The 15,536-nt window shown below is 36.8% G+C and overlaps 1 protein-coding gene across 1 annotated transcript; it reads right to left on the bottom strand.

Annotated features, from left to right (window-relative positions):
* Positions 1-14,320: 14,320 nt before the first annotated feature.
* Positions 14,321-15,259, bottom strand: LOC114080052 (vomeronasal type-1 receptor 4-like). Its single transcript, XM_027921583.2, has one exon. It carries the CDS (start codon positions 15,257-15,259, stop codon positions 14,321-14,323), a length of 939 nt encoding a protein of 312 aa, XP_027777384.2.
* Positions 15,260-15,536: the final 277 nt, after the last annotated feature.

Below are 15,536 nucleotides of genomic sequence, written 5' to 3'. Positions count from 1 at the left end.
ATCCAAATTCATGTTCCTGAGGCCAATTGAATGTATTAATTCTCCATCCTTCAATGTAACTTTAACCAACATGATGGGCATGTGGTGGACTACTGAAAATGATGGCCAGAATAGAGTGGAGAAATGAGTGATGGATATTGTTGGAGAACTGTTCTCCATATATCTATATCATATGCTTATTTGGTATGGACAGCTTTTGCTCTGGGATGAAACCAGACTTAATAGTAGTTGAGTTTCAAAATCATAATGTTTGTGGGATTAGAGAATGGAGGTGAATTAAAGGTAGGCCTAGAGAAGAGTAGGTTGATGGGGTGGACCTGCAGGTGGGGATCTGTTTCACTGGGTTGTAGAGAATATCACGCAGTATTCCTTCCTCATGCAGGGGATGCAGTTCTTGATGCCTGATGAATCTGGAAGCCATGCACACTACCAACATAAACTGTTTTCCTATATATGTATGTGTAGCTATGACAAGGCTCAGCTTGTAAGTTAAGGACAGTAAGATATTGACGATGGTAATTTTTAATAAATTAGAACTTTAATTGTATAAAAACATGTCACTAATCATCAAGTAATCATGGTGATTGGTTTAAATTCAGGTTTTTGTTTTTTTTTTTTTAGTAAACACCACTCTTTGAGGTTAAACTGTAGAAACCTTCCAAATATTCCAGCCAACTCCTTTGTCCTGGAGTGTCTAAAAATGGAAGTTGGTGCATACTAGAACAGAAATTACAGAAATGTTCCAACTCAAGATTTAAAAGACACAGACACTTGGAGTGTCACAGAGCAAGACAACATCTTTAACACTATTCCAATACCTGTTAAGCTTGAATTTTGTTCAATGCCCCTATCAGAAGTTATATAAGCCCTATAGAATAGTACATTTAAGCTGAAAAAGTTGCTATAATTTTCTCTACCCTTGCAGAAATTCTCTTTTCTTCTCATTTAAATAAATGTTACTTTATTCACTCTTGCTTTCTGTATTGTCTACGTATTTTATTCTTCAAATTTGTGATTTAAAAAATGCATAAATAAATTATCATATCAGAGAATATAGTTATATCTCAAACTCTAGTTTCATGATGGCAGACACTAATAAAAGTGAGGGGAAAGTGCTCTTGTCTCTGGGATTCTCCATTTAACCTGAAGTTGACCACAAATGTCTGAACTTGTGATGGAGCACTTCAAACTCTTTTATGCTGACTTGACCGAGTCAACTAGAAGCCCTGCAGTTCCCTGTCCAGAGCAGCCCATACAATCCACAGCAGAAAGGACAGTGGAGACTTCTGTCATTTTAACCAAGCTCAATACAGCCCCACTGCCTGGGCTCCAAGGCTGCCCTGAAGGCACAGTGAGAGTCAGCCCTCTAGTGGAGGAAGGAGGAATTGGAAATGGCCCTGATACACCTAAAAACACATTCATGGTGAATTTTGATTCTTGAACCTCTTTGGTAGCTTGATGATAAATTCATTGCTTATTATTTCTCCCCCTTCAACATGCCACAGAACCTGATCACTTGTTAACACTAAAACTCATGGGGCACAATTATATTCATAAAGATTGATTAAAAACATACATTTAAGAAAGTGTCTGAAAGTAGAAATGAGTTACAAGAAAGTTAGTGTAGGGAAATATATTTTGGTGCTTTTGGAGAAAATGTATGTGGTAGAGCTAAATTCCAAGATGAAAGTGAGGACAAAACTAAGGCTGTAAGCAAGTTGTAGAATGCTGCAGAAGGTTTGAAGAAAATGAATCTCACAAAGCTGGTGTGTGTGAGTGACCTGGCCATAACCAGCACAAAGTTATATGAGGGTTTTCCTAAGGTTTAACTTTAACATATTGACATGAAACAGTCTCAAATATTGATCTCCTCTTATCAATTAAGATAATCACGTGTTTCTTTTAGGTTTTATTATTTGGGAAAACTAATGTCTTCCAGGAATTAAGGTTTGTATCTATTTTAAAGTACTGGTAACTTAACAACTGTTATTTTATGTTCTTAAAATACAATTAACAAACTAAACATGTGACTAGATATATGTATACATCTGAAATTAAAAATGTTTGTATGAGCCTTTTCTAAATGTGTGTAAAAGTTTATAAAATGGAAGTTTATGTTAGTGTTACAGTCAAGGTAACCTGTTATCAATGTTATAAATAAAATTTTATATTTTACACTGGGATGGGAATTTGAATGCATTTTTGGAAGGTAACATGGAGAACCTAATTTGTTCAAACGTTGACTATATGAGACAGGAAAATAGTTTACCACAGTTTTCATTAAGTGAAGTTCAGAACTCTGTTAGTTTTTCTGTTTAATTTCATGTTTCAAATATGATAATGCCTTATTATATAATCTAATATTCAGAGAGACTCAGGAAACAATAGATGAGAACTTGTAGAATGATCTCTTTAAAAAGTGGAAAAGATCAGCTACAGAAATAAAAGGCTTCAAGATTTGACAAGAGGACAGCCTCACCTGAGTTAGGATTCTACCTCTCATCCTTCACCATGATTGGAAGGTTCAACGTGGGCTAGTACTAAAATTATTTCAATTATGCTCCAAAGATAAATTTTTGTTGTAAACATTATTCTGGTCTCAAAATTAGCTGGGGATGTGACACAAAATGAAACTAAAAGTTTGGGTAACTTGTAAAAGATTATAAGGTTTGTGAAACAGTACTGAGTTGACTAATGTGCAAGTCTTTCTAGAACCTAAGTAGATACCAAAGTTGCATTAGCGTGCACCTTGTATTTTCTTTGTCAAACTTTATGACTGTTGCCTGTTAGTGGTTTGCAGATACATTTCTTCAAACATAAATAACTGAATTAATTTAAGAAAATAAGCTATTATCTATAGGATGTAATGCTGATTTCCAGTCCTGATGCTGACACTAATTAAACAAAAGGGGTAATCATGAAATTAGAGGGAACAAAAGTAAAACACATTACTCTCACTTTAAGACTGGTGAAATACACATATTGAAAGGCAAAACAAGAAGAGCAAAATAAAGGAAGTCAAAGGGCTTGGGGCAAAAAGCCCATATTTTGTCCTTTGTCCTGTAATAGAAGCCAGGATTCAAGAAATGAGGAGAATTCACTAAGGGTCCTGCAATTCAAAAGAATTCACTGAGGGTCACTGGAATACTTGATATGAAGGATCCAGAGGACCCTAAAGAAATGGAAGCTAATTAATGCACATTCTGCAAAGAGAAGTCCCTGATGCCTCTAAGAGAAGTTTCTATAGCAAAACAAAACTATAGACCAGAATTGGTAATGAAATAAAAATTTCCCATGTTAAGCAGAAACCAAAAGACTCCATAACCAATAAGACAGCACTACAAAACATTCTTAATAAAATACTTCACACAAACACTGAAATTAGAAACCAAAAACAAGGTGAAAACCAAATCATTTAAACAATACATTTAAATAATACATGCATGAATGAGCAATGAGGAACAGAAGAAATCAGTAATCAAAATGGAATGTAAAGGACCTAAAATCTTCAATCCAAAGACATAGATTGAAACTGAGGCTGTAGCTCAGTGGAAGAGCACGTCAATCCTTAGCACCACATTAAAAAAAGAAAAGAAAGGCATTCTGTTCATCAAAAACTACAGAAATATTTAAAATGACATAGATTGGCTATTTGGATTTTAAAAACTCCAATGATATGTTGTTTCTAAAAGACCAACCTGACAATCACATCATCCACCCAGTGATGTTCAATGGATGGGAAATTTATACCAAGCAAACAGAAACAAAAAACAGTCAGGGAAAGCTATACTCATGTCAGACAAAATAGATTTCAAGCCAAAATTAATAAGAAAGGATAAAATAAGATGACTTCCTACTGGTTAAGAGAATAATCCAATAACAAGTTAATAATAATTGTAAATTCATATGCCCAAACAATGGTACATCTTCAGACAAAAAAAAAACTCTTCTCAGTATTAGGAATCAAATAAATCACAATTCAATAATACGTTGTAACTTCACTATACATTCTCATGACTAGATATATCATCAAAAAGTAAACTAAAATTTTTCACAAATGTAAAATACTTTTAATCAAGAACCTAACAGAGATCTAGATAATATTTCACTCATCCACAAATGAATTTACATTATTCTTAGTGTTAAATGCAACACACTCTAAAATAGATCATATTTAGAGCACAAAGAAAAACTTTTTTTTGCTTACAATTATTTCTATTGATTTTTTTAAAAATAAATGACAGGAGAATGCATTACAATTCTTATTACACTTATACAGCACAATTTTTCAGATCTCTGGTTGTATATAAAGTATGTTGCCACCAATTTGTGTCTTCATACCTGTACTTTGGATAATAATGATCACCACATTCCACCATCATTTCTAACCCTCTGTACCCTGCCTTTCCCTCCCACCTCTCTGCCTTATCTAGATTTCGTCTATTCCTCCCATGCTCCCCCTCACTACCCCACTATGAATCACCCCCCTTGTATCAGAGAGAACATTCAGCATTTGTTTTTTGGGGGCACTGGCCAACTTCACTTAGCATTAGCTTCACCACCTCCATCCATTTACCTGCAAATGCCATGATTTTATTCTCTTTTATTGCTGAGTAAAATTCCTTTGTGTATATATGCCAATTTTTTTATCCATTCATCCACTGAAGGGCATCTAGGTTGGCTACACAGTTATTGTGAATTGTGCTGCTATAAACATTGATGTGGCTGTGTCCCTGTAGTATGCCGATTTTAAGTCCTTTGGGTATAGACCGAGTAGAGGGATAGCTGGATCAAATGGAGATTCCATTCCCAGACTTCCAAGGAATCTCCATACTGCTTTGCATATTGCCTGCACCAATTTGCAGTCCCACCAGCAATGTATAAGTGTGCCTTTTCCCCCACATCCTCGCCAACATTTATTGTTTGTCTTCATAATAGCTGCCATTCTGACTGAAGTGAGATGGTAACTTAGAGAAATGCAAATAAAAACTACTCTAATTGCTAGAGATGATGAAAATTTTTTCATATATTTGTTGATTGACTATATATCATCTTCTGAGAAGTATCTTTTCAGGTCCTTAGCCCATTTGTTGATTGGGTTATTTGTTTTTGTTTTTGTTTTTGGTGTTGAGCTTTTTGAGTTCTTTATATGCCCTAGGGATTAGTGCTCTATCTGATGTGTGAGGGGTAAAAACTTTACTCCCAATATGTAGGCTTTCTGTTCACCTCACAGATTGTTTCTTTTGCTGAGAAAAAAACTTTTTAGTTTGATTCCATCCCATTTATTGATCCTTGATTTTAATTTTTGCACCACAGGAGTCTTATTAAGGAAGTTGGGGCCAAATCCACATGAAGATGATTAGGGCCTACTTTTTCTTTTATTAGATGCAGTCTCTGGTTTTAATTCCTAGGTCCTTGATCCACTTTCAGTTGAGTTTTGTGCATGGTGAGAGATAGGGGTTTAATTTCATTGTGTTGCATATTTTGTTCCAATTTACTCAGCACCATTTGTTGAAGATGCTATCTTTTCTCCAATGCATGTTTTTGGCACCTTTGTCTAATATAAGATAATTGTAACTTTGTGGATTAGTCTCTGTGTCCTCTATTCTGTACCATTGGTCTACCAGCCTGTTTTGGTGCCAATACCATGCTGGTTTTGTTACTATTGCTCTGAAATATAGTTTAAGGTCTGGTATAGTGATGCCACCTGCTTCACTCTTCCTGCTAAAGAATTGCTTTAGCTATTCTGGGTCTCCTATTTTTCCAGATGAATTTCATGATTGCTTTTTCTATTTCTATGAGGAATGTCATTGGGATTTTACTGGCATTGCATTAGATCTGTATAGTTCTTTCAGTAGTATGATCATTTTGATAATATGGTTTTTTGATAATATTAATTCTGCCTATCCAAGTGCAAGGTAGATCTTTCCATCTTCTAAGGTCTTCACAAAGCAAATCTTAATAATTGCAAAAAATAATTTCCTGGCATTCAATCGACTTATAATGGAATGATTTTAGAAAGCAATGTCAAGATCAAAAACAGAAATTAATAGAAGACCACAAGATTAAATAATGATCTTTTAAATGAATAATCATAAAAAATTTGGTAAGAAGTTAAAAAATTCTTGAAACAAATGAGAAAATAGATACAATATATCAAAATCTCTTGGACCAGTCAGTATGAAGGCATTTCTAAGAGGAATGCTATACAACTGAGTTGCTACAATAAAAAAATAGAAAGATATCAAATAATCAATCTAATGTTGTGCTGTAGGTCCCTAGAAAAGAATAACAAATGAATACCAAAATCAGTAGAAGACAAGAATTGTCAAAACCAAAGCCAAAATTAGTGAAGTTTAAAATAAAAAAGGACCATGAAGAATCACTGTGATAGTTTCTTAGTGTATGTAAATAAACCATAAAGCTCAGCCAAAGTAACCAAAAGAAAGAGAGAAAGAACTAGAGTTCACAAAATTAGAGCTCAAAAAGGATATATCACCACAGTTATGACCAAAATGCTGGGGATCATTAGAGATTATTTTGAAAATGTATACTCCAATAAGCTAGTATTTTTCAGACACTGAAAAATTCCTAAAGATATGCCCTAACCCAAATTGAACCACGGATATACAGAAAACAAACCTGCTAATATCAACCAATCACACTGAAACAGCATTAAAAGACTTCCACAACAAAAACCCCAAGGACCTTTGGATTCTCACCTGAGATCTACAACCTTTAAAGAGGAACTCATTCCAATCCTCCTGAAACCATTCTACTAAATAGAAAGTGAGAAAAACCTGCTCAGTTCATTCTATGAAGCCAGCATCATGCTGATGCCACAACCAGACAAAAACATATCAAAGACAGAAAACTTCAGACCAATACTTTTGAAGAGTGTAGACCCAAACATTTCAAATACAATATTGGCAAACATATTCAAAGACCCATTAAGACAGCATGCCATGATCAAGTGGGTTTCACTGCAGGGAGGCAAGTTTGGTTCAAACTACAAAATCAATAAATGTGACCCACCACATAAATAGACTTAAGGAGAGGGGTGGGAGGGAAAAGAAGGTGGCAGGGGATTAGCAATGATGGTGGAATGTGATAGACATCATTATCCAAAGTACATGTATGAAGACACAAATTGGTGTCAACATATTTTATATACTACCAGAGATATGAAAAATTGTGCTGTATATGTGTAATTGTAATGCATTCTGCTGTCATTTATGTTTTTAAAAATTAATTTAAAAATTTTTTAAAAAGAAAAAAAGAACCACATGATCATCTGAATAGATCTGGAAAAGTCATTTGACTATATCCACCAACCACTCATTACTAAAACACAGTAACTAGGGAGAGGAAAAGGGGACTAATATCAACATTATAAAGGCTTTATATGATGAACAAAGGGAAACATTACACTGAGTGTAGAAAAGCTGAAGTCATTTCTTATAAAAAGAGGAAGGAGTTCAGGATATCCACTTTCAGGACACCTATTTAAAATGGTACTTATGAAGAAAATCAAAGGATTAAAAATAGGAAAAAAATAAAATTACTTCTTTTAGTTTATATAATCCTATGTTGAGAAGGTACATACAAAATACCACCAAAAGATTCATAGAGCTAATGAATTCAGTAATGTAGCAGCATATAAAATCAACACATAAATCAGTCACTTTTCTATATGCAAACAATAATAAGAATTAATATTATATAACAGAATATAATCAAAACCATTTTAAAAATTTAATGCACACCCATTGAAATATCAATAACAATCTTAACACAATGACACAGTGTCATAAAACAGTTCTTATAAGATATGATACAGAAATCAACATACAGAAAATCATAGATGACATGTTAGACAAGGCCAAGAAGACTCTCTAAGGCACATCATAATCAACATTGAAAATTAAGACACAATATTAAAATCTGCAAGAAAAACAAAAGCATCAGAGCACATTTAGAGGCAAATCAATAAGATTTACCTTTGACTTCTCAACTCAGATACTAATATCAAAGAAAATCTAGCTCAACAAAAGTCAAGCTCAACAAAATTTTTTCAGCAAGATTTTTATATACAAAAAAAGCTGTGTTTGAAAATGAGTTGGGAAATAAAAACATTGCATGATAAAGCTAAACTAAAAGAAATTATGATCACCAAGCTAGAACTATGAAGAATACGCAAGATATGCTGCCCACAGAGATATCCAGCCCACAGAGATATCCAGCCCACAGAGATATCCAGAACAAATCCCAAAGGACCCAGGTGGATGAGGCCCACTATAAGAGTAACCAACTAAATGAAAACCAAAACCAAATTAAATGTGGCAAATAAATAAAAATATCAAGAAACTACAAACTTATATTCATACTAATTCTGAAAATAAATGGTCTCTATCTCCAATTAAAAGACATAGATTAGCAGAATAAATCAAAAGACAAGGTCCAACTGGATGCTGTTTGCAAGAGACTGACCACAGAGGCAAAGATGCCCACAGGCTGAAGTTTGTAAAAGGACATTTACATATCACACAAATGGAATCAGAAAACAATCAGGAGGAGCTAGCTATTCTCAGATGAAACCAAAGGAGATTTCAAGCAAAAAATAACCACAGAAGGATAGTGCATTCTGGTAAAGGAACAATTCAACCAGAAGAAATAACAGTAGTAAATACACATGCCCCAAATGTCAGGATACGTTAAATAAAATAATTCTTGACATTAAATCCCAGATATACTGCAATAAAATAATACCTAGTGATGTTAACACACTTTTATCACCAATAGATAGGTCACCCAAAGATAAAATCAACAAAGATATTACCAATGTAAATAGTACTATAAACCCAATGGGCCTAATATACATTAGAATACATCTCCCCATGTCACCTCTTCCTCTCACATTCTTTGTTGGGAGTCTCCCCGAGAACTCCCTGGGCCTTTCAAACATGGCGGTGGGCAACTTGCCAGTGGGCGGCTAGAACTCCCTGGGCCTTTCAGATAAGGAGCCCCTAATGCAACATGGCAGCAGGCAAGTTGCCAGTGGGCGGATAACAAGTTGTTTTGAAAAACTTCTAATTAGTCCTCCCGTCTTCCGTACTTCCATCTTCCGACAGTCCGTGCCCCCCATGAATCTTATGCAGGGCAGACATGCATGCACCGTAGGTGATGACCTGACCTTTACTATGATTGTCCCCGGGAGCTTCCTGGTTTAAGATAACTGACTCTCACATTCTATATAAGCTAGCAGCAGTTTGCAATAAAGTGCTTCATCTTTGACACTGAAGTCTGTGTGTGAGCATTTTAATCTCTGACGATGAACCTTGGCCTTTCATTCTTCCCCTAATATCATCCAGAATCATGTGACATAACCCAGGAGACTCACAGGAACTGAGCTGCTGTTGGTGCCATACTCATTATCTTCCAAAACCATGAGACAAACTCTTTTCTTCAGGGAACTGAGCTTCTAGGGATTTGTCATAGACGTAGGAAACAAGCTTATGCATGCTGTCTCCTATCTCTGTGTGAGAGGCAGAGACTCTTCCCTCTGGAAGATTCCCAGTTCCACATCCGGCCTTCAGGCTCTCCTGACTTCAGTCTCTTGAGATCATCTCTCCACCTGGTAGGGCCTAAATTCTTTTGGATCTTGAAACCTGAAGCTTTATGGCACAGGCACCAAAACCCCTTCTCTTTCTTATGACTTGTACATGGACACACAGCACCCAGGAGGGTTCACAGGTCCACAAGCACAACCTGAGGATGAGGCAGGGAGCTCTCCAAAGCCTTGTGTCTGTGGCCTGTTTGTTGTAGTGGGACAAGTCTACAGTGCCCTCTAACATGGGCTCAAGGGCAAAATGCACTTAAACACACGTTTAACCCAGAATGGGGGCAACCAGCACTCATGGTGGAGGCCACATGGCCCTGTTCCCATGAGAGTCATTTACTTGGGATGGTTTTATAACTCCTCTAGATGTCTCTTGATGTAGCTTGAGGATCTGGACACTTTGGGGCATATCTTCTTTCACAGATGTCCGAACTTCTTATTTTTTTTTTTGTTTCCATCTTGTTTCTCTGTACAGTAATCAAACCTGGATTCTGCCCCAAAATTTGACACAATCCCTGTCCTGCAGGTTCTCAACTAGCTTAAACATCCAGGAAAGAACAGGATGTAGCAAAAACAGCACATGCCCCCACCCTTGAGACATGAGAGCACACAGGAAACTCAATCAATGTTGAACAATGTCCAGGCCCATTTTGTCACTCTCTTTATGCTGGAAACTGTTTCCATGAGTGAATAGTTTAGTAGAACAGTGATTCAACAAATGCAGTCATTGGGACCAAGTTTATTTGCTTCAAGCAACATTTAGTAAGGATTGATGTGATTAGGCATCCAGACAAGGAGGCTAATACCAGTAATCCCAGATGCTCTGGAGTCTAGGCAGGAGGATTTCAAGTTTGAAGCTAGCAAGAGAAACTTAGTGAGATCATGCTGCAAACACAGTGTTTTATAAAGGAGGCTGGGATGTAACTAAGTGGTAGAAAACTTGCTTCATATGAACAATGTCTCATGCTCAATCTCCAGCACAGCAAAAACAAAGAAATAGATTTTTTAAAAAGCAATAACCAAAGTGACATTAAAGGATTCTGTGCACAAGAATGAGGTCAACCCATCCTACTCATCTCCACCATTCCCAGGCCAATCCACATGCAACCAGCTGAAATCCCCTTGCCTCTCCCTAGAAAGTTGTGTGAAGTGAGCAATTAAATATTTGACAATTGTGCATAAACATACAATCAACACACTTCTGAAAGGATTTGGAAGGGTTGTATTCCAGAGCCTGGATAGAGAGGAATCCAGGTAATGTAAAGACTTGGTGTGATAGTCCAAAAAAACACAGAAAATATCAGAGAAATCTTCAACAACCTCCATACGGGATTATACAAAGCAGGAAAGAAGATATAAAGGGCTTCTTGCAGAGCTCATGAAGCCCAAGGTGTCACTGGGGCAACATGCTCCACCCTCCACACAGCAGAGAATCCCAGTGCCTTCCAGACATTTTTTTTTCTTAACCAAAGAAGAAGTTAAAGATGTCTGCTGACACATTAGGAGAGGTTACCAGCAGGATGTTAATATTTTCAGAAAACAAGCTGGAAAGATTTCCACTTGAATGGAGCTGCTACAATCTCTATTATGTATTTTAGTTATGTAGTACAATTAGAGTGTGTACTACATAACTAAAATACATAATCCAGTAACCTGGTAGATTATGTGTGCCCATACATATCACTAGACCAAAAGGTTGTAATGCTAAAAGAACCACAGGGCCACATGTGGAGGGTACCCTTTAGAGCTGGGCATGAAGATGGAGTCCCAGCAGTCAGAAAGAGGAGAGAAGCTTGAATAAAGGTATCTTCTTCCAGAAGTATGCAAGACACACAAGCTGCAAAAGAAACTATTTTTGAATTCTTGATGGCCACTTCATTGAATACAAAGGAATGAACACCAGCACAGAGGAGGAGTTATCCAAAGCATTGCAAAAAGTTTTGGATGTAAGAACAAGCACATCTCATTTCTGACAGATGGTAGAGGCCAGTGCTGCAGGGGAAGCAGATGTGGGTGCAGCTGTGTTGGGGAGACCAGTGATGGGAGTTAACAGACGAGGACCCTTCCACAGCCTCGTGGCATCTGCTGCACACTCTACCTGCCTCCTTGACACAGAGGAGGGTTCTAAGAAGCCTAGACTACACCTCACACTTGTCCCCTCAGGTCTAGTTTTATTCTAGGAGAAAATAGCTCACTCATACGTATGTATGTATGCCATGTATGTATGTATGTACATGCTCAAATTAATCTCTATGGATACATAAGCAAAGGAAATCTTCAGTTGCATAAAAACAAACTTCTTCAGATGCTTAATATGTAGAAATTCTTTGAGAACAGAGCTCTAACACTTATTGGGGGATAAGTGCAGTATAAAAGAAGAACTGCTAAAATACATATCACATGTTTTATTTATCAGGTTGTATATGAAAATGGAAAGCTACTTTTGAGAGTTATGTAGAAGACTATTGTTTTCAATTCCAGAGAAGTTTCTCATAATAATTCATTGCCTACATTTAATTGTGAGTTAGGTTTATAATAGCTATATTTCACATTTGCCTCCCTGGGGAAAGAAGACCAGAATATTTGTTTCTTCTTGGAAAGTGTGAAGAATTTGGAAGAAAACTCACTTGATCAATAAGTATCTATTGATTCAGGAGAAATGTGCTAATTATACGGCACCCACAGCCACCACTGGCCACATTAATAAAAATGGTGCACTGAGGAAGCAGTCTCATTAGAAATGTAGTTCTTGATGTTTAACAAAGCAGACCTTATCCTGCTGCTTCTGATCAGAAGAGATTCTAACTCTGTTGTAGCACAGTTTAAGAACATATGCCAATTGCTATTTATTATTTTTAAAATTCTGTAGAAATTAGTTCATTACACCAAGAAGAGTCCTGATATGTAACATTTTAATCTCAATTGAATGTGAGAAATGTAAATTTCATAACAGCATTATTTACTCAGGTTTACTTCTAATAAGATTTTGGGTTTCTTCATGTTCAGGTAAATAAAAGTATTTTCTTCTAAAAAATATAAAAATAAAAGCAGGAGCACCTAATGGGTTGAAATTTATAGAAATATTTGGTGAACTCTGGCAATACATGCTAAAGACAATTAGATATAAACCTATGATCAAACGTGTGATTTATAAATATTTATACATAAACATATGTTCACATATATACATGTTGTGAAGAAACACATGTATCATAAAAAAAAGTCACACATCCCACATGTCAGTGCTGATCATGATGCTCTAATGTGTTGTACTGATCAGTTTCTTCTGTCTATCCAAATGCCTACACAAACACCTTATAAAGAAAGGAAATTTATTGAACTACATTTCTGGAGACTCAGGAGCATGGTGCCAGCATCTGCTCTGTCCTGGTGAGGGCCTCACAGCAGATGGAATCACAAAGGTAGAAACGCATATAGAAGAGACCAAAGAGAACAGGGAGCAAGAGACAGTTGAGACAGCTTCACTTGCTGTAGGACAACCCATGTTCTCATGGGAACTAATAAAATCCATCATTAATCCCCTCCAAGGTGACCCCCCCATGACCAACCACCTTGTATTGCACCCACTTCTCAAAGGTTTCACCACCCAGAACATCACACTGGGGCAAAAATTCCAACACATGGAACTTGGGTTGGAAACATAAATCACATCCAAACTACAGCATGTGTGCATCAAGGGAGAAATACTAGAATTGTTTGAAATCCCTTCAGTTAGATTCTGTCATCAACAACATGGAAAAATACAAATTTGAAGCACATGGAATTTTCATAGTCAAATATAAAAACAGATGATGTTGAATGATTTCATTTATGTAAAGTGCAAAATATTGAAAGTGATCTCTACATTTAGAAGTCACATACTGGTCACTCTTGGGAACACATGCAGGAAAGAGGAGTTATACAGACTAAGACATTGTTTTACCATGTACCAGCTTCTTGGACAAGTGTATTCAGTTTGTGAAATTTTATGAGAAATGCATACCAACCCATACATACAAATGTTTCAAAGACACTAATTCAATAATATTTAGTAAAATAAAATTTATTAGTACCTAGTGTTTTGAATGACCAAGGTGGACACTCAATAATGATTAAATTCTTATTAGCTTATGAAAAGAAAAATTGCATTGTGAAAATCACAGCACAGAAATCAATTCTATATAAGCTGTTTAATAAAGAGGACATCAATAGACCTTTGCTTCCCATCATGTCCAAGATTACATGAAATAAATGTCTCATTCCATTGCAAAAGACAAACATTTGATAGTGTTCACTTTGATATTTCCTTCAAAAGACACATCTGAGACATAACCATAATATGTAGATAAATGAAAAATACATGTCACTTGTTTTCACAAGTTAATCAAATAGAATAGCAGGAAAATAAAGAAAGCAGATTTTATGCTGAAGAATTTAGCTGTTATAATGGTTATATGGAATCTGAAATTTATATTTGTTACATCTACTTTCCCCAAAATATTGTTGGATAGACAATAAAGCCAAATCTAAATGGTATACATGTGCACATACTCAGGTACACATATGCACACACATGCACACACTACAATAAAAAAATGCATGATGTTGGTTGTCATTCTTCAAGATGTGACTGTATCACTCTTCTTTCAATTTGGGGGTACAAATGAAGAAACATGGAAGAATTGTGCAAAAGCATACAATTTACATATTCCTCCTGAAATCAGGGTTTTTCCTGTTCCTTATCCAAGAGAGACCGAGCCTGGATGCACTGGAGTCCCTTCTCATCAGCAGAAAGGGACTGAGAGCTGGGAAACACCCAGAAAGTATTGCAGCTATCTTTACCAGCAGCCAGTGGGGATTATAAATAATAGTCACACAAACCTGAAAGATGCAGGAAAGTGTGTAAAAAAACACAAAGGTGCTCACCAGGAGGAGGATGGTTTTGGTGGCTCTGGACTCAGGGGAGGACCTGAGGGAGCTGCTCTTATGAACATGCCGCATTCTCTGCTTGTGCCTGTGCAGGATGAGCACCATGAAGCTGCTGGCCCAGAGCATGAGCCCCACACACAGGGCATCAGGGAAGGTTACCAATGCTGCATACAGTGATTGTGAGGTTTTGTCAACATGAACAGCAGAACAGTATCCAAAATCTTTCATGCTTGTGATATTATAGTTGCTCCTTTTTCCAGTCATATGTGAAATAATCATAATATTTACAAGCAGGTACAGAATCCAGCTCAGGTATATGGAGAAACAAATGTATTTGGGAGCTATCACTTTAAGGTCTGAACAACTGGAATTCTCAGGACTAATCTTCATGGCCTGGAAGACACTCAGGAGGCAGGTGCTGCCAATGGACACACCCCTGCCCACCCTGTGAAGATAGAAAAGCAGCTTGCATCCAACATCACTGAGGAAAATTTTCACTCCAAAAGCTGCCACTGTCTGGGGAACTCCTCTACATAGGAGAGCTAACAAGTTGGCCACAATCAAGTGCTGAAGAATCAAGTCTGTGTGTCTTACCCTGCACCCACTGAAGTAAAGGACCAGGTAATGGAGGAGAAGAGAGGAATTGCCCAGAGCTCCAACCACAGTCTGTGACAAGAAGATGATTCCTACAGCCACATCACTGGCTGCCATCCTGCCAGTTCCCTGCTGTCCCAGCCAGAGTATCCTGCAGGGGAATAGGAGGCCTGGGCTGCATGTGTTCTTTCAACCAAAACCCAGCATTTCCCACTCTCCCGTGGTCCCACTGTAAAAATCGCATGCTTTCGTTTTACTGGAAGGTTTTAATGAGGTTTGGTGGAATTTTTTCAAGAATGAAAACAGCAGATAGAGTAGAATACTTAAGAATTCACTACGATTTCACCTCACTCCAGTCAGAATGACAATTACCAAGAATACAAGCAATAATAAG

The sequence above is a fragment of the Marmota flaviventris genome, chromosome 18 (genome assembly GCF_047511675.1).
Source record: "Marmota flaviventris isolate mMarFla1 chromosome 18, mMarFla1.hap1, whole genome shotgun sequence".
Taxonomy (NCBI): domain Eukaryota; kingdom Metazoa; phylum Chordata; class Mammalia; order Rodentia; family Sciuridae; genus Marmota; species Marmota flaviventris.
Note: the sequence above shows the minus strand (reverse complement) of the source record. Positions and strands in the feature narration are given on the sequence as shown.

Coding starts and splice junctions, on each gene's coding strand:
- LOC114080052 (XM_027921583.2), bottom strand. CDS start 15,259: ATGGCAGCCAGTGATGTGGCTGTAGGAATCATCTTCTTGTCACAGACT.